Raw genomic sequence first — 20,822 nt, 5'->3', positions numbered from 1 at the left:
GTGGGAGGTTCAAGTGGATCCACTTTGTCCACTCCCACTCTTTCAAAGGGGACCCTCACCACTGGAAGTGGAATAAGGGGGGCCTTTGGATGGCCACCTGTCTTACCACTAGCTTGACAGGTGGCACAGGAGGCACAAAACTCCTTGACTTTCTGGGACATGTTGGGCCAATAGAAATGGTTGACTAACCCCTCCCATGTCTTGGTTTGTCCCAAATGCCCAGCAAGTGGAATGTCATGGGCTAAGGTCAGAATGAACTCCCTAAACTCCTGAGGCACTACCACTCTCCTAGTGGCATCAGGTTTGGGATCTCTTGTCTCAGTGTAAAGGAGTCCATCTTCCCAATAGACTCTGCGTGTTCCAATGACTTTTCCTTTTGTTTCCTCAGCAGCTTGCTGCCTAAGGCCTTCAAGAGAGGGACAGGTTTCTTGCACCTTACACAGCTGTTCCCTTGTGGGTCCCCCCGGGCCTAAGAGTTCAACCTGATAAGGTTCCAACTCCATAGGCTCAGTTCCCTCAGAGGGCAGAACTTCTTCCTGGGAAGAGAGGTTCTTTTTCTTTTGCTGTGTTGGAAGCTGGTTCCCCAGTCTTCTTTCCTTTTCTCTTGGAGGGTTGGGCCATTCTTCCAGGCTCCAACACCTCTTTTTCACCCTGAGCCTTGCACTGTGCCCTTGTCTTGACACACACCAGTTCAAGGATACCCAGCATGGCTGCATGGGTTTTGCGTTCTTCAAATCAAATCAAATCATTAACATTTATAAAGCGCGCTACTCACCCGTGCGGGTCTCAAGGTTCTTGAGGTCATTTCCAAGCAAACCGTCTACTGGGATAGCAGAGGAGACTACCACCTGTTTCAGGCCAGTGACCCCTCCCCATTCTAAAGTTACCATAGCCATGGGATGTACTTTAGTCTGATTGTCAGCATCGGTGACTGGATAAGTTTGTCCAGTCAGGTATTGTCCTGGGGAAACCAGTTTGTCTGTCACCATTGTGACACTGGCACCTGTATCACTCAGGGCTTCTACACTAGTCCCATTAATAAAGAGTTGCTGCCTGTATTTTTGCATGTTAGGGGGCCAGGCAGCTAGTGTGGCTAAGTCCACCCCACCCTTAGAAACTAATGTAGCTTCAGTGTGGACCCTGATTTGCTCTGGGCACACTGTCCCACCTGGAGACTGGCTATTCCAGTGCTAACTGGAGTAGTAGTAGTAGAAGTGGAACCTTTCTTGGGACAGGCCTTGTCTCCAGTTTGGTGTCCCTGCTGATTACAGCTACGACACCAGGCCTTTTTGGGATCAAAGTTTTTGCCCTTGTACCCAAATGTGGATTGTGAAGAGGCTTTGGACCCTCCCTCCTGAGCAGGTTTTTGGGGCCCTGTAGAAGACTCTTTACTTTTTCCCTTGGATGTCTCAACACTCTTCACCTGGGGAGTCTTTGTGACCCCTTTCTTTTGGTCACCCCCTGTGGAAGTCTTGGTCACCCTAATCTTGACCCAATGGTCTGCCTTCTTTCCCAATTCTTGGGGAGATATTGGTCTTAGGTCTACCAGATGCTAATGCAGTTTATCATTGAAACAATTACTTAAAAGGTGTTCTTTCATAAACAGATTGTACAGCCCATCATAATCATTTACACCACTGCCATTAATACAACCATCCAGTGTTTTGACTGAGAAGTCAACAAAATCAACCCGTGTCTGGCTCCAGGATTTTTTAGCCCCCCTGAACCTAATCCTGTACTCCTCAGTTGAGAATCCAAAGCCCTCAATGAGGGTAGCCCTCATGAGGTCATAGGATTCTGCATCTTTTCCAGAGAGTGTGAGGAGTCTATCCCTACACTTTCCAGTGAACGTTTCCCAAAGGAGAGCACCCCAGTGAGATTTGTTTACTTTTCTGGTTGCACAAGCCCTCTCAAAAGCTGTGAACCATTTGGTGATATCATCACCATCTTCATATTTTGTTACAATCCCTTTGGGGATTTTTAGCATGTCAGTATTCTCTCTGACCCTATTTAAGTTGCTGCCACCATTGATGGGAGCTAAACCCATCTCTTGTCTTTCCCTTTCTATGGCTAGGAGCTGTCTCTCCAAAGCCAATCTTTTGGCCATCCTGGCTAACAGGAGGTCATCTTCATTGAGGCTGCCCTCAATGCTTCCAGAGCTGTTAGACTCCCCTGTGGGAGAAGCAGCATCTCTGACTATCACTTGTGGAGTCAGGGTTGGAGGAACCCTGGTCTCCCTAACTAGGAGTGGAGGGGGGAAAATTGTCCTCCACTTCACTAGCTTCCTCCTCTGTAAGGTTATCTTCAGAGGGGCTGTCTCTAGCAAACTCTGCCAAGAGCTCCTGGAGCTGTACTTTGGTAGGATTTGATCCAGTTTTTATCTTTTTGATTTTGCAGAGAGTCCTAACTCTGACATCCTAAGATGCAGGTAAGGGCTGAGGTTGAGCTCCACCACCATCTCTTCTGCAGTAGACATTATTTTTCTAAAAGTTGGGATACTTTTTAAGAATCTAAATTATCTCTAGAACTTTATCCAAACTTTTACAAAACTTTTAAACTCTAAAAGAAATGCTAACAGGGACTAACACAAGGCCCTAGCAGGACTTTTAAAAATTTAGTAAAATAGCTCAAATTTCAAAAATCCGTTTCTAATGACAATTTTGGGAATTTAGTTGTGTGATCAGGTATTGGCTGAGTAGTCCAGCAAATGCAAAGTGTTGTACCCCACCGCTGATCCACCAATGTAGGAAGTTGGCTCTGTATATACTATTTCAAAGTAAGAAATAGCGTGCACAGAGTCCAAGGGTTCCCCTTAGAGGTAAGATAGTGGCAAAAAGAGATAATTCTAATGCTCTTTTTTGTGGTAGTGTGGTCGAGCAGTAGGCTTATCAGAGGGTAGTATTAAGCATTTGTTGTACATACACAGGCAATAAATGAGGAACACACACTCAAAGACTTACTCCAGGCCAATAGGTTTTTATATAGAAAAATATATTTTCTTAGTTTATTTTAAGAACCACAGGTTCAAGATTTACAAGTAATACTTCAAATGAAAGATATTCTAGGAACTTTGAATAATCACAATAGCATGTACAGTTTTGGCAAAAATGTCAATAAGCTACTTTAAAAGTGGTCACAGTGCAAAAATCAACAGTTCCTAGGGGAGGTAAGTATTTGTTAAGTTCACAGGTAAGTAAAACACTTACAGGGTTCAAAGTTGGGTCCAAAGTAGCCCACCGTTGGGGGTTCAAGGCAACCCCAAAATTACCACACCAGCAGCTCAGGGCGGTTAGGTGCAGAGGTCAAAGTGGTGCCCAAAACACATAGGCTTCAATGGAAACAGGGGTGCCCCGGTTCCAGTCTGCCAGCAGGTAAGTACCTGAGTCTTCGGAGGGAAGACCAGGGGGGTTTTGTAGGGCACTGGGGGGTGGGAGGGGTGGGGACACAAGCAGGCGCAGAAAGTACACCCTCAGAGGCACAGGGGCGGTCGGGTACAGAGTGCAAACAGGCGTCGGGTTTCTGATAGGAATCAATGGGGAGACCCGGGGGTCTCTTCAACGATGCAGGCAGGCAAAGGGGGGGGCTCCTCGGGGTAACCACCACCTGGGCTAGGCAGAGGGTCGCCTGGGGGTCGCTCCAGCACTGGAGTTCGGTTCCTTCAGGTCCTGGGGGCTGCGGGTGCAGTGCTGGTTCCAGGCGTCGGGTTCCTTGTTACAGGCAGTTGCGGTCAGGGGGAGCCTCTGGATTTCCTCTGCAGGCGTCGCTGTGGAGGTTCAGGGGGGTCAACTCTGGCTACTCACAGGCTCGCAGTCGCCGGGGAGTCCTCCCTGAAGTGTTAGTTTTCCGCAGGTCGAGCTGGGGGCGTCGGGTGCAGAATGGAAAGTCTCACGCTTCCGGCGGGAAACGTGGGGTCTTTAAAGTTGCTTCTTTGTTGCAGAAAGTTGCAGTTTGTTGAACAGGGCCGCTGTTCTCGGGAGCTTCTTGGTCCTTTAGATGCAGGGCAGTCCTCCGAGACTTCAGAGGTCGCTGGTCCCTGTTTGATGCGTCACTGTTGCAGTTTTTCATCGAAGTATGGAGACAGGCCGTTGGGGCTGGGGCCAAATCAGTTGTCGTCTCCGTCTTCACTGCAGGGCTTCAGGTCAGCAGCCCTTCTTCTTCTTTAGGTTGTAGGAATCTATCTTCCTCGGTTCTGGGAGCCCCTAAATACTGAATTTAGGGGTGTGTTTAGGTCTGGTAGGGCAGTAGCCAATGGCTCCCTGTGGGGAGGGGGGCACATCCCTAATCCTATTGGGGGAATCCTCCTTCTACAAGATGGAGGATTTCTAAAAGTAAGAGTCACCTCAGCTCAGGACACCTTAGGGGCTGTCCTGACTGGGGAGTGACTCCTCCTTGTTTTCCTCAGTATCTCCTCTAGCCTTGCCGCCAAAGGTGGGGGCAGTGGCCCGAGGGGCGGGCATCTCCACTAGCTGGGATGCCCTATGGCACGGTAACAAAGGGGGTGAGCCTTTGAGGCTCCCCACCAGGTGTTACAGTTCCTGCAGAGGGAGGTGAGAAGCACCTCCACCCAGTACAGGCTTTGTTCCTGGCCACAGAGTGACAAAGGCACTCTCCCCATGGGGCCAGCAACATGTCTGGTGTGTGGCAGGCTGGCAAAAACTAGTCTGCCCACACTGGACGTCGGGTATGTTTTCAGGGGGCATCTCTAAGATGCCCTCTGGGTGTATTTTACAATAAAGTGCACACTGGCATCAGTGTGCATTTATTGTGCTGAGAAGTTTGATACCAAACTTCCCAGTTTTCAGTGTAGCCATTATGGTGCTGTGGAGTTTGTGTTTGACAGACTCCCAGACCATATACTCTTATGGCTACCCTGCACTTATGAGTGAGGGGTCCCTAGGGTGGCATAAGACATGCTGCAGCCCTTAGAGACCGTCCCTGGCATTAGGGCACTTGGAACCAGGGGTACCAGTTACAAGGGACTTACCTGAGTGCCAGGATTGTGCCAATTGTGGAGACAAAGGTACAGTTTAGGGAAATAACACTGGTGCTGGGGCCTGGTCAGCAGGGTCCCAGCACACTTTCAAATCATTAACTTAGCATCAGCAAAGGCACAAAGTCAGGGGGTAACCATGCCAAGGAGGCATTTCCTTACAGTTGTCATCTGCAAGTGATGCAACACGAGCTCTGGAGACTTGGCTTTGATCAACCAATCATCCAGGTAAGGCAATACCGATATCTCCTTCCTTCTGAGACTTGCTGAACCTTCGTGAAGACTCGAGGTGATGAAGTAAGACCAAACAGAAGGACCGCAAACTGGTAGTGTTGCGACCCCACCACAAACCGGAGATACTTCCTGTGCGACTTGAGTATAGGGATATGAACGTAAGCATCCTGCAAGTTGACAGACACCCTCCAATCCTCTGTTCAACACCAGAAGTACCTGTGTTAGAGTCAGCATCTTGAATTTTTCCTGTTTGAGGAACCAATTCAAAATCCTCAGGTCTAGGATTGGTCTCAAACGACCGTACTTCTTGGGAATCAGGAAGTATCTTGAATAACAACCCTGACCCCTTTCCTGCTCTGGAACCAATTCCACTGCACCTTTTGACAACAGGATTTGAACTTCCTGCTGCAACAACAGGAGATGGTTTTCTGAACAAAACGAGGGACGGGTGGGATGGAAGGGGGAAACTCTTGAAAAGGTAGAGCATATCCTTTCCTCACAATATTCAGAACCCAAGAGTCTGATGTAATCAACTCCCACACGTGGAGAAAAAGACGTATTCTTCCCCCTACAGGAGAAGTGTGGTTGAAAATGGGCAGAAAACTAGGGCTGCTTCCCTTGTTGTTGTTCTCCAGAGGAAGAGGATGATGCAGGGTGCTGCTCGGTGGCCCCTTTTGTCTGAACCCTCCCCGCCCTCTAAAGGACCTAAAAGGGTGGCTGGTAGGCTGTTGGACTGTGGACTGCGGTCTCCCACTGTAAACTGCTCCACGCCCAAACCCCCTGAACCTCCGAAAGGACCTAAAAGGGGTAGTAGTGGAGGCCTGCAGACCCAAAGACTTTGCTGTGGCCCGACTGTCTTTAAAACACTCTAAAGCAGAGTCAGCTTTATCACCAAAAAGTTTTTCCCCATCAAAGGGCAAGTCCAAGAGAGCCGTCTGTATATCAGAGGAAAAGCCAGAGGACCTCAACCATGCATGCCCCCTGGTAGCAATAGAGGTACGCCTCGCCCTGGCCACGGAGTCTATAGGATCCAGACCAGACTGGATTATCTGTTTTGCTGCAGCCTGAACATCCGACAGGAGTTCTCCAAATTGTTCCTGCACCTCCTGCGGCAGGTTCGGAACCATAGCCCTAGCTGAATCCATCAGGGCGTGCACGTATCTGCCCAGAACACAGGTAGCATTTGCTGCCTTGAGGGCCATACTGCAAGAAGAAAAAGTTTTCTTCGCGGACTGCTCCATCCTTTTGGATTCCCTGTCCGACGGAATCACAGGGAAGGAGCCTGGTGCAGGCCATGTGGAACAAGATGCCTGAACAACCAGACTCTCCGGGGTAGGATGTTTTGATAAGAATCCTGGATCCCCAGGTGCCACTCTGTATCTCCTTGCTACTGATCTATTGACAGCAGGTGACGACGCAGGCTTCCTCCATAGCTCTAAGATAGGCTCTGTAAGAACATCATTAAACGGAAGCAATGTATCCGCCGAAGCAGAAGAAGGGTGCAGGACCTCAGTCAAGATATTTGTTTAGACCTCTGTAGCAGGCAATGGAAGATCCCAAAAATTTGCCACCTTCCTAATCACAGTGTGGAAAGAGGCCGTCTCATCCGTAAACTCCCCTGGTGAAGAAAGAGCCGGGGAGCCCAACGAAAATGCTAAGGGACCCGTGGGACCAGCCGGTGCACCAGCAGGGGACATAGCATTAAACATAGAAAACATGGCATTTAAAAATGCAGCCGGATCCGCTCCCGGAGCTGGGAAGGCAGGATACCGCTGGTCTCCATGTTGCACCTGCGCTTGCTGAGCATCTGAATCCTGTGCCACAGGTGAAAATCGAGGACTCTCTGGAGGTGCGAATGCCTCGAAGACCGACGGCGCTGGAGAAGCCTGAGGGTTCTGAGGTTGTGGAGTCACAGTCCGACTAACCTCCCACGTCGCATGGCTCCGCCGAGATGGAGACCTGGACCTTGAACAGCTCCGAGCCGAGCGACACCGAGAGTCATGATGACGTCGCCTCTTGTGTTTCTTCGACGTAGTGTGAGAAGAGGACTTGTGATGACTCTTATGTCCTTTCTTCACCTTGGCCAAAAAGAGTTTGGCCTCCCTCTCCTTCAGAGCCTTAGGATTCATGCTCTGGCAGGATACACACTCCTCAACGACATGCTCGGATCTCAAAAACCAAAGACAATCATCATGGGGGTCTGTAACTGACATGCGACCCCCACACTCTCCACATGGCTTAAATCCCAACTTCCTAGGAGGAGACATTGTTACCAGAAACAAGATGGAACACCTTCAACAGTAGTGAGAGCTAGGAGAAAACCGTTAGCGTCGAAGGCACGGAAAAAAGGGAACTGACGTCAGCACGCCAGCGAGGACCTCTTATTGGCACGGTGATGTCGGATGGAGTCGTGTGGAGCCGTGCAATTGTGACATCCTCGTCGACGTGGAGAGCTGGGAAGATTTTCCGTTGGATGCTGGCGCATGGGAGAATTTATAAGGTGAGGAATCCACAGGTAGTTGTATCCATCAGAATATCATGTATGGAACATGACAGCCTTGAAAAGGGCACAAAGTGTAATGTGTACAAAGGGCAGATAAAATATGCAGTGCGAACAACTGTCTTATCAGAACGAAGCAACTGATTACAATATTAAAACAATGAGCTAAAAGCTAGCTGTGCTAAAAAAAATATGAATTGAATAAAAACGGTTCTACGTATAAAAGACACAGACTATGGGCCTAATGCTGAAATAAGGGTGTCTAACCCAGGAACTAAGGAGAACCCACAACAGGCCCACAACGCAAAACGTGTTATACTAATGCTTCAATTGGATATGCTCCCTTTGAACTCCTACAAAAAACATTGGGCAAGTCTGCGAAATATAGATAGCATGTGTGATCTTTGCCACAGTGGCGTGCAAAATTTAAAGCACATTGTCTCTCTTTACCTCAGTGTCGCTGTTGTTCAAGCATGGAAACACTATATCCATCCTTGTGTTTTTTTATTTATTATAACAAGCAGTGATGAACTGAATAATCTAACAATGTCTCCAGCAAATGCGTTTGTATGTTATAATCTTTTTTAATTCTTTAAATCCTTAACAGTACTTTAAAGTTTTTGTTATAATGTAAGATATTTGTATTCTATTTTTACATTTTCTATTGGTTTTAGAATGTTGACCTTAGAACAAGGTCTAAATCAAACTTTGAATGACTGACAGTAGAAACCATAAACATTTGATTTTGCAGCTCTTCACTGCTTTGGTGCACTTTAGTGTCAGAAAAGTCTAAGTGCAGTCTCTACCTATAAGCAATTTTCAATGAAGGATGCCCCCACTATGGCCCACTCAGGACATGGTAAGCCACCTAATATGCCCTTTTTGCCAACCTCAAGGTCCCTAGACCCCATTAACTCACTTTCACTCCCATTTTGGGGGACAGCTCACCTTAAATGGTTTCACTTCACTATTCACTGCATACTGCTGCGTAGTGGCAAGCAAGATAGGAGCTGAACTGTGAACTGGGTCTCAGTTAAGGACAAGAGGCACCACAGTGACGTCATTCTCCTTTACCGAGAGGATAGAGCTTTGATTTCTGAAAACTCTGGTATCAAGTTTGTGGAAACATATGGACGCCTCTTAAAATCAATATCCTTCCATAATGCAATGTATCAAACACCCTTTTATAGTTTTAATTTATGATATTTGGAAAGGCACACTCATGGAAGCTGCATCCTCTTCAAAAAAAGAGGATAGGGCCATATTGTCAACATCTGCAACTGTGGACAGGCTAAAAAAGGGTCTACATACCGTTTTTACCAAAACTGAGCTGCTCACAGCGCATAAATAACCCAGAATTCTACAAGTATGTGCATCAGCTGCAGACAGTGCAGCTCAGAAACAGGTAGGTGAAGCCACTGCTCTGCGTTTCCCAGTACATACTGCAGACAGCACAGTTTCAGCACAAATAGGTGGTTAATCCAATTATGAGCTATCATACCGAAGTAGGATGTGCTCATGGTATGGCCACAAGATGTGTAGTACAACCTTTAGTTCTACTGCCTTGATGTCAAAATGAAGATCGATACTTATGGCGCTGAAACAAGCCTGACACTTGGCAACCTGTATAAACCACGGCATAATTAATGGACATATTTCGAGCCATGTTTGACATCTGTCTTCCAGACTGTCATTCAGTCAACCTATTGCACCCATATGCATCCTGAGTACTGAGCAGCTTGCACCACACCTGTCTTTGTGGCTGCAGACATAGCTATGCCAGGACGGTTCTGGCTGTGAGGGAGCTCAGTCACAGACTGAGCAGAGTGTATTGAGATGTATCACTTGCAAACACAGTCAATTCACCTTCATCTATGGACCTCCCGTAAATCTTTAATTTAAACCTAAGCATAAACATAACAAAATAGACAAGCCATGGTTAAACCATGTTTAACCACCACAGAACATTATATGAGTTAACATTATATGGAGTTTGCTGAGGACTTACAAAGAAGCCGCCCACTGAAGGCACTCTTAAGACCCCAAGGTCTCTTATGTAGAATATATTTAAGAGTGACACGTAAGCGACCATTGGAGGCATAGTGGCACTCTTAAATGACAATGGTGGCCTATACAGTGTTTACCCTTGAGCGACAGAGAAGAAACACATCATAAAAACTGTTACACCACCAAAGATTAGTAAATAGAGTCTACCCAATCACAGAGAAGCACCACACTGGTGGAATTGTTAAACCACCAAAGAATACTTCATGGAGTCTACTAGGAGCAACACAGGAGCTACTCAGACTCCACAAGGAAGCAACCCATTGTAGACACTGTTTATCAGGTGATTTATATTTACCATCTACTCATTAGCATGGGAGAAATACTATTTGGAGTCTTCCCAGGAGCCAGTGGCATAACACAAAACCACGCAGCGGGGAGCCCCGAGCTCCATTGGCCCCCGCAGCAAAAGTGGGAGGTGGTGGGCTGAGGAGGGAGGCCCCGTCCATGTACTTTTGCAGGGGGCTCTCTCAAGTTTCGTAATGCCACTGCCAGGAGTGACAGAGGACCAACCCATTTAAGGCACTGTTAAACGACCAAAGAGTATTAGATGGAATTCACCCTGGAGTGGGAGAGGAACAACAGGAAAGCAACCCATTGGAGGCATTGTTAAACAATCGGGTAATATTATGAAGGGACCAGGGGTGCAAACCTTTGGAAGCACTGTTAAACCACCAAGGAGTATTGTGTGGAGTTCACCCTGGATTGGAAGAGAGGCAACAGAAAAGCAACCCATTTAAAGCACTGTTGAACCACCAAGGAGTATTACAAGGAGACGTAGGTCCTCAAATGCATTTCTCTGATCACAAGATATTTATATCTAGGTTTGAGTTTACCCTGGCTATGTTTCTGTAAGCCGCTGGTCACCAGTGGTTCAATAAGTCTGTGATATTCCCTGTGGCAATTGTGGGTTGAATTTAGATGTACAACATAGACCAGTACTAGAGGATTTATTTATGAAAGCAGATCCTCAACCATTTCTTTAGCTCATTCCAGAAAAATACTAAAAACCTGATTTAGAGTTTGTCAGGTGGGTTAGTCCGTCACAAACGTGATGGCTATCCTGTCCGCCATATTACGATTCCTTTATAGTCTATGAAAATCGTAATACGGCAGATAGGATCTCTATCACGTTTGTGGCAGAATAACCCATCGCCAAACTTTTAATTAGGCCCTAAATCTTTAAGTCTTCTAAGTCGCCCAGAGTTATTTCAATTTCAGCTAACTGGGATTATATTACATGGGTTGTATCAGCTTCTGGTTATTTCTTGGTAGTGCCCCAATTCCACTGCTCTAGAATTGGCTTCAGTTAGGGCAGTAGCACCCTGAAACCAACTACTTGACCAGTTGTGATTATGTTGTAAACATTTTCCTTTCAGGACGTTTGAAAACCTGTACCTATTCCCAGTAGATAAGTGTGGCTTTTATAGTGATTGAGATCTTTTAGCACTAGGACACCTTTCAGGTAAAAAAGCACTTTAGAAATCTAACGTCTACTACACTGCCTTACTGATTACTTAAGTTCATGCCTTCACACAGGATATAGGAGAGAGATCTAGGGGCTTATACACAAGCCACATCTCCATGCATAAACATGTAATCTGTATTAAAAATCAATAAAAAGATAATGACCTGTCCAGATTCAATACCTGTTCCTACTTCATGTTTCACACTCTTGCATTACTAAATAACTGCCTTACCTGACGACAGAATGTTTCCGTCATTTTGTTGGCTATTGATGCTCAAACACTGCAGCTCCTCCTGCTTGCGATCTTCTTCAGGCTTTGTTTTTTTTTTAGTTTTAATATCAAACATTGTCCATGAGCCCTGCAATGACATTTTTGTACAGTCAGAAGTTAAGCATGGGCTTGGATTTAGCATTATTCATATACAAGTGTCTCCACCAGCTCGAACCATAGGTAACCAATGTCAGTGTTTCTGAACCTTGGTCACTCAAAAGCAGTCAGACACTTTTAATGATTGCTGGTAACAAAAACCCAGATTCTTAACACTATACTTGGGCTATTCTCCTCAACCACATCAGGAAACCGTAGATAGGAGTTACAGTACCGTAGACTCAGCCCCTTCCTCTCACTCCACAGGAGAGCACAACTTCCAATTAAAGTTCTGCATACTCGGCCACTTCTCAATCTCACAAAGTAACTGATGATGTGATGTACAGAACTGCACATCACACTCTGTTCTCTCAATCTCGGAAGGTAACCAAAGATCGGCATGATAGCACAGTACTCTCAGGCCTTTCTCTTCAATCCCAGCAGAGACCTGAACCTTTGATTTATAGAACTGCACACTTGGTGCTTTAGTCAATCCCTTCAAGTAAGCACAGCTCAAAATAATAGAATTGCACTTCCACTCAATCTCACAGGATATCTGCAAACATCATATAAATAAACCTGCACATTCAGCAATTTCTCATCAATCTGTGTACCTGGAACCAGGATCTATAGGATGGCACCCAGCCATTCTGTTCAGTCCTACCAAGAAACCACTGTTCAGGCACTAACCCCTTCTCTTCAAGTGCATCAGGTAATCAAAGCCGCAGTTCATATCACTTTACACTCACCTGCTCCAATCCCAGCAGGTAAACAAAAACTTGATTTATAGTATAAACCAGTGGTTCCCAACCTGTGGTCTGGGGTCCCCTGGGGGTCCGCGAAACCTTCTCAGGGGGTCCGAGACTGCTTAGAAAATTAAAAAATGTTAACAAATATTGACAAATTAGGTCCCATGCTTCCAGTAATGACTCAGTGGGGGTCCCTGGATTCCAATGATGATTCAGTGGGGGTCCCTGGGTTCCATTAATGATAAAGTGGGGGTCCACAGAAGTCAAAAGGTTGGGAACCACTGGTATAAACCATACTCTTCAATTCTGCCATGCAGCTCCGGCCCTAGTTCACAGTACTACACATTCAGCATCCTCTCTTCAATCACACCACACGTGCTTAAGCCCTTGGTTGTTGCACTGCATAAGTAGCCACTATCCCTCAATCACACCAAGTAACATATCTGGAGGGTCTCTGCAGTAACTAACATACTTAACAAAAGAACAAAAGGCATAACTTTGCTTAAAAAAGCAGCACCTACAATAAAAAATAGTTTTGCAAGCTATATTCAACTAAATGGTCATCTTTAGAAGAAGTTGAACTGATCTGGCTTACCAGCTCGTTCTCGTGTAGTCAACTCTACCTGTCATAGTGGCCATCTTACAAGGGTGTCAAAAACGGTTTTCATAAACCATGTAGTCAGAGAGGTGTCTCACCTACAAAAAGACCCCCTCATAAAAAAATGTCCCCATAATCCAAACGTAATTCACTGGCCCAAGACTAACGTGTAATCAGTGTAAACACTTCTTAAGTGTTTTCACAACCTGCGATTGCGGCCATCTTACAATGGTATCCAAGACAACCCTCCTATACCAGGTGGTCAATCAGAAGAAGTCATTCACCCAACTAAACAGTTACCACAATAAGTAACACACTTACTTATCTTAATACTTAGCCTATATCCAGCGGCCATCTAAACAGAGAAAAAAAAATCAGTTCTCAAAAAGGCAGTGCTCTTTAGCCACAAGGCTTCTAGCATGCTGCCCAAACTATATCTTACTAGTGAAAACTACATACCCAACCTAATCAGTCAAGACTCTAATCCGTCATACTGCCAGACTGTCAGAGTACTGGATCTCTTGTTTTACAGTAAACTGATAGTGGAAAACCTAATAAAATAAACTACATATATTTGTTCATTCACAGTAAATGTCAGCCACCAAATTAACAACAGATCTATAATGTAGACCAAAAAAGGGGCACCCATCAAAAGAACAACACTAAATCTTGATACATTTAACCAGCAAACCAACAGGCATATTCATTCATGATTATGTTACAAAAAATGATGAAATTCATGTTCCTTATTTAGACCATAATCAGCTACCCTCAAACATGAAACCCGCTTAGCCTCACGTTGTCTTTCCTGATTTTCTGATGGGACTGTGTGCTAAAACTCATGTATTTACCATGCTTCAAACAAGCTGATAATGTTTGAATAGATCAACATATATATTTTTTTTTTAGGGGACTCAAACTGTTACCGAATTGATGATAAATCTGTACAGACATATGAAGAATGCTGGAATCACTTTTGTGGTAAAATGCATATGCATTTTAGTCCTTCTGGGGTGTATATATTTGAGTAATTAATAAAGAACTAGGCAATAATATTGTTTATGAAAATGTAGTTAGATGGGTTTTGGCAGCTTAGTGACATGATGAGGGAGGAATAAGGATTTGATTGCACGTTTTGAGATACTTATTAGAACCAAAGAGGCATGTATATCAATCTGGACATATATGCATGAATTGTATTTTGGAACAATATGTGTTTTTTTCCATTGCTTAGGATTGAACTTGTTTAAGGTTCTAAACTGAATAGAATTTTGCCATTTGTATGTCATTGTTCTTTTTTGCTGTTTTTATCAGTACTGAAGAAGTCCTGCTGTTTATGGGACGAAATACATTGGCTGTGTCCATGTTCTTTTCGTGTTTGACAAGATAGAAATAAAGAACAACTTATAAATATATCTATACATTTGTTTGTGGTATCTTGACCAATGAATTTGATTCCATTGCAAGTTTCTATTTAAAAATAACAAACTGGACTTTTGCACAAGATTTACTTATGTGTTTTTTGTATACTCCGCTCTTGTTATAGAATTTTTGGATTGTACAGAGTGCTTCTCCTACATAATGTGCCATACTTGTTGATTATTGGGGTTTTGTTTGGAGGGTTAAACCTGGGAGTGGAGCACCTGTGTCTTTGGGAACAACCAAGCGTGTGGTGACTTATGCCACAACAGTTCCTTAGCTTTGACTATGACTGATCTTCTGCAACAACCGCTCCCCCTAGGACGACTGCTGGTGGCCAGCTAAACAGGGCCCAACACCGACCACCTCCAACCACGCAAGAAAACTCAGCATCATCCTGGACACCAAGGTAACCATGATTTCCCAAGGTCAACGCCATCTCCTCCTCCAGCTTCTTCATCCTGTACATGCAGCACAGCATCTTCACAATGCTTCCACAGAGCTCAAGACGATCCGTCACTCAAGCTCTTATCACCAGATGACTGGACTACAGCAATGCTCTCTGTTCTGGAATTGCAGTTGACCACCTCCATAGACTTCAGATCATACAAAACACAGCCGCTAGACTCATCCTTTACCTCCCCCGACAAACCCACATCATCCCTCATCTCAAGGAACTCTCTTGACTCCCAAAACAGAAGAGATGCCAGTTCAAGATACTAATCAATGCATACAAAGTCCTTCACAACTGAGGCCCCACCTACATCAACCACCACCTGAACTTCCACCAGCTCACCAGACACCCCCGCTCCGCCTCTCTCGCACTAACTCTCACCCCCTGAATCCGCTGATGCAGAAGCGGTGGGCGCACCTTCTCTTACATCACAGCAAAGACGTGGAACGACCTCCCCCTATACCCCCAGACTTCGCCTTCACTACCAGAGTTCTGAAAATCACTTAAGACCTGGCTCTTCAAACAAACCTCACAACCCCGCTAGAGCCTGGATATCCTCATGGGTGACAAACAGTGCTCTAGAAATCGATTGATTGATTGAGGATATGATTAGCAGTCCTAAAATGTCCTACCAAGCAATGAGAAAAATAGAGTATAATGTAGGCAGTGTGTGGTAGCTCTGTGGACTAATTAATTCACTTCTAGGAGCTATGTGTGCCTTAAAGGTGATGGGCATGCCCTGGCATAGGTTCCATACCCCTGTGCTATAGGATCCTAGCAGCACCTCACTGATTAGGCCCCAAAAAGGCTGATAACAGTCTGGGGTTGCACATTTCCATTCCAAGAAGACATTGGGCCTCATTATGAGTTCAGCGAATGGTTTACACCATCTGCCGAAATTCCGACGGGGAGGTTGCCGCCATACTGGCTACCTCCCCGTTGTGCCCATTAAGAGTTTCCCGCTAGGTCAGCGGGTGGAAACTTGAGTTTCCGCCCGCTGGCCTAGTGGGAAACAGCCTATAGAATTGTCTCCAGCTAGTAATCCCCCCATGGCTCAACCACCAGGGTTCAAATATGGCGCTCGGACCAGCGACTGCCATCCGCGGGTCTGGCAGTCTAGTGACCGCCAGACTCGTAATAAACATTGCATACAACAATGCCCAAAGGGGAAAAGCCAGAAAATTATTCATACATCATAAAACAACATAGGTGAAAAATAGAAAAACACTTTATTCATTTAAATATATATTCATTCATATACAAATACATCTAAAAAAACATCTTAGTATGTTAATCCTATAAGGACACCCCATCTAATAGATAGACAGTGTGAGAGAAAGTGCTTGTGAAAAATGACAGAAAAAGGAATAATAGATATTCAATTCAATCCATAACCTATACAAAAAACATTAAAAACAGTCAGTTGGTTCTTTTTTGCTGCATTGACTCCATTCCAAATCCTCTCAGAAACTAAACCAATTCCTTCAGTCCTCCAAGAAACCTATGCAGAAACCAGTCCGAACTGTGACATATACGTTGACGTTTCGACCCCTCAACATCTTCGGCCAAATCTCAGCTCCACAATGGGTCTTCTTCAGGACTAACTGATGGGAGTCCCTTAATATATCCTCTGACTCCGTCACTTTTCTACTTATCAGGAGATTGAATCTGTTTATAAATTCCAATTTATCCCCATATATCGGGTTACTGATCAATTCCATATATTCTTCATCCATGTATGAGCCCTCGTAAGACTGATCGTTATCAAAGCCTTGAGGCATAGTTAGTAAAATAAAGATGGACTGTAATGCTCCTACGTGATGGCCAATGGCTGATAAATTTTCAAGCATTCCACCCATTACCTTTCACTGTTTTAATGTAATGCTGTTGGTGTCACTGGTATGCCCAGAGGTGGGTCTTGTGTTTGCTGTGCCATATGATCCAAGCTGTAGCTTGCAGATGAGGTCCAATAAGGCTGAAAATGCCGTGGGGTTGATTTGGGGTGCATAAGAAGAATGTATAACAAAATGCATTTCTGTGTAGGGAGCACATGCTGGGGTAAAATGTGAATTGTACATCTGCAAAAACATTCTACTTGCAGGGCATGTTTTATATATAGAGGAGTTGTACTGTGTTAAAAACTTCAATTAAATCCGTTGCTAAAATGCTGCTACAAAATGAAATGCAATCATCAAGATACTATGTTAGAAGGTCACAGTATGAAACCTGAGCTTTTCTCAAAAAAGAATCTCCCTGACGATGGCGAAGAAGAAACATCCCCATGCTTCTTCTTTCCACCTCTTATCTACCAGGTAACATAGGAAATACACTGGGTCCAATGTACAAATGGCAAGTTGCAAATCACTGATTCTGCCATGCAGCTGAAGTCCTAATCAGTTACACTGCAAAATGCACAATCACAGGATGGTGGGAAATCTCCTGCCCCACTAATATGTATAATTCTGAGGGAGTTTGCAACCCCTGAAAGGGTCTGCAAATGCTGGGATGGAAGCCTACGAGAGACAGAAACCCTCTGTCCCAGTATTCATATTCCCTGTATGCAGTTTTTTTTTCAAAACCAGCTTGTGTTGCTTAGAGGGACAGGAGCTGTTATACAAAACAAATAGTTACTATGCAGGAGATGGCATGAGAGCGCATGGAGCAATCCACCAGAACACCATCTACTCTCCCAAAGACCACCCCCACCATTCACAAGGTGGAAGCTGCCCGATGAGGACAACTTCCACTCTGCAAATGGTTAACACGCCATACAAGCCAACACCCAATTCAGGCGGCAGACTCACGACGTTTGAAGCGGTCTCCCGCCTAAATTGCGTCTGCCTCAATAGAAGTCAGTGGGAGAAATACATTCCCTTTTTTTTTTTTTTTTTTTTTTTACAATATCTCCTACTTTTCTGTTTTAAAATGATGGCATGTATGACATCCTATGTTGGGTGTTGGTAACTTGTCAATAGTTTGCAGCTGCAACCGAACCAAACTCCAGTGGGAGGTGCTGAAGGCAGCTATGAGAGCGAAGTGCATAGGGATCACGTAGAGTGTGCAGGGAAATGGGGGTGGATCTCAAAGCACAGGAGAGATGCCTGGCTGACCTGCAAAAAGTGGAGGTATGTTCGGCTGATAAGTGTGCAGAACTGCTGAGGGTGCATAGAGAGATGCAACAGCTTTGGGATACACTTGTCACTATAACCTTAAAACATATCATCAGGGGTTGCACTGGGAAGGAGATAAATCCGGCTGGCTTCTGGCTTGGATCCCAGTGATTAAGAGAAATAACCCACTGAGGTAATTATCATGCTATCCACCACTCAGTTTTCTTGTCATACACTCATCCACTCTAATAATCAATTTTAATAAAGGAATATCACACATTAATATTGAATAAATAATCCCATACACAATAAAACTATATAAGACAATCATTAAAAAAGGACAATCATTAAAAAGCCAACAGGCCCCACAGGGGACCTCTGTACAATCTCTGGCCTAACGAAATTGGGAGACAGACCACAAGACACCCTCCCTGGTCTACTGACTTTCTTTTTGCTGTCCCATATAAGGTACACAGTGGCCAATCGATTCATGTAACCAATATCTTATCTACTCTTGGCCAGTTCGAATGAGTCCAGCAATTCAACTTGTGTCGACGCATTTCAGTGTTTTTTCACAGTCCTTTCACCACCTTCCTCAGGACGATTATATGTTCTCTCAATACAGGTTAATTTCATATCTGCATCCATAATGAGTTATATCAATATCAAAATCTAATAATAGTCACCTAATCATATCCTCATCCAGAGAGTATTTCTTACCCATCTATTGTCTCAAGACGGATCACCTCGTATGTTCCACAATATCATCAAATTCATACGATTGTTTAAAAATTAGTACTGTGCCATTAATTTGGCTCTGAGTCTCAAATCCTATCGACTGAACAGCGTTCTAGTCTTTTCTTCCTTCAACAGTAGAACTTCTGGCCTGTATCCTCCAGTGAGCAATGGAAGTTCCATATTGCACCTCTAGGATGCTGGTGGCGTATTAGTTACTAGCCGGCGGGATATCCTGTCTGCCTTTGTAGATCATTTTAAGGCAAAGTATTGGGCTGGTTTGGTTGGCCCAGAAGGGGCACTGGACAATTTCTTTAAGAGTGTGTGACTGCCTCAGTTGGGACCCGATTATATGCAGGATTTGGAAGAATAAATCTCTCTGGAGGAACTTGATGATGCTATAAGGGCTCTCAATAGGTCCAAGGCCCCGGGTGGAGATGGATTCCCCATAGAATTGTATCAAACCTATTCTACTGTGCTCAAGGAGAAATTGTCGGAAGTCCTCCTTGAGGTGAGGGGTATTCTACCTGGGAATATGCGTGGAGGGATTGTGTGTTTTATGCTAAAGCCTGGTGGTGACCCGGTGGATCCCTTCCCGTATAGGCCACACAGCATGCTCAATTTGGATGTTCAAATAATATGCAAAATCTTAGTGACTAGACTGTTGGGTGTAATAGGTGAGCTGGTCCATGAAGGTCAATGCAGCTCTATGCTGAGATGCAGTACGACCTTCAACCTGTGTAGACTCACTCAAGTACTGCATGAAAACTCTGCATTAGTGCCAAACAGTCTTGTAAAATATTAAAAAAGAAGGTGGCCTAAAGAATGTCTAGTAGAGGATAAACTGAAATACAAGGCAGTACATAAAAGCTACAGACTACAACGTAAACAAGTTCTGAATTGTATAACATCTCTGATTTAGCAAAAAGATTCAGACAATCTATCACTATTTCCCTACTACTTCACCTAAAGCCTTGTCTTTCTCAGACAACAATGCAGAACCCATATAAATTGTTTATGAATTTAACAATTATATCAAATTAGAGATTTTGAATGCTATCAAGACAGGGTCACCAGATGATCTGTGCCCTCCTCGTATTTTTCATCTAATCATTCCTGTTATCAGCCGATCGATTTGTCTGCTAGTCAACGCATCTTTCTAGACTGAGTGCTTATCCTTCGATTGGAAAAAGGCATGTATTGTCTCTTTACTAGAAAAAACATCTTTCCATGGCCCTGAAATTATCAGCAACTATTGCCCCATCTTGATGCTTTCCTTTTATGCCAAGGTAGTTGAAAAATGAGTTAATACAAGTTTGGATTTTATCTTGGCTATTCTCTTCTCAACGCATCACAGGTAGGATTACAGCATCTTCATGGTATTCACCTTTCCACTCCTTAACCCCTGTGCACCCTTTGACATGGTGTGCCATGTCACACTGGGGAATAGGCTTGCAGGAGCAGGTGTGCAAGGGCAGGACTGGAGTTAAAAAAGACCCAAGTTAACAGGCTATAGACAGGTGATCTTTATGTCTCAGTTTAGATGTACATCCAAATCTCTGCTATGTGGAGTCACATAGAGATCCTCTTCGAGACCCCCATTATTTAACCATTATGTGGCCCGATTAGCTGATTTGAACAAGGAATGTCAGCTTTTATGTATGTGTTATGTCAACAACATGCAGAATATCTCCATGATGGTAAAATAGATGTTCTTGGACTAACTTACATAAGGGACTCGACGATGTAGCTAATTCAATGTTAGCTAACAGTTTAAAGTTACATTCCAATAAAACAGAGGTGCTGGTTTCCCCCCTCATTGCTCTCCAGTATGGTGATAAGATCTCCCTGGACAATAACCCACTCTAATACAGGCTGTACATTGTTTAGGGGTCGTGTATGATGAAACAAACACGACCCCTTATTTCTTCCTCAGATTTTGAAAGTCTCATCTTCATGTTTTCATCACTTAAAGATAATAAAGACAATTCCTCATTTTCTTCCCAGAACAGCACACTTTCCCATCATACACCTACATGTCATTGTTAGAGCCCTTCTTGACTATTTCAATTCTTCTTATCTCAGTCCCCAGCATACTCAATCCAACGACTCGACCCAGTTAAGAACAGTGCTA

General features: G+C 44.5%; 1 protein-coding gene across 1 annotated transcript in view; it reads right to left on the bottom strand.

Moving 5' to 3' along the window:
* The window catches only part of LOC138297156 (zinc finger protein 729-like), a 355,358-nt gene that overhangs the window by 40,703 nt on the left and 293,833 nt on the right, over window positions 1-20,822 (bottom strand). Inside the window, exon 11 of the mRNA XM_069236647.1 lies at window positions 11,489-11,615. Within this exon, the coding sequence (XP_069092748.1) occupies window positions 11,489-11,615 (127 nt within the window). The remainder of the gene's footprint in view (window positions 1-11,488; window positions 11,616-20,822) is intronic.

The sequence above is a fragment of the Pleurodeles waltl genome, chromosome 5 (assembly GCF_031143425.1).
Source record: "Pleurodeles waltl isolate 20211129_DDA chromosome 5, aPleWal1.hap1.20221129, whole genome shotgun sequence".
Taxonomy (NCBI): domain Eukaryota; kingdom Metazoa; phylum Chordata; class Amphibia; order Caudata; family Salamandridae; genus Pleurodeles; species Pleurodeles waltl.
Note: the sequence above shows the minus strand (reverse complement) of the source record. Positions and strands in the feature narration are given on the sequence as shown.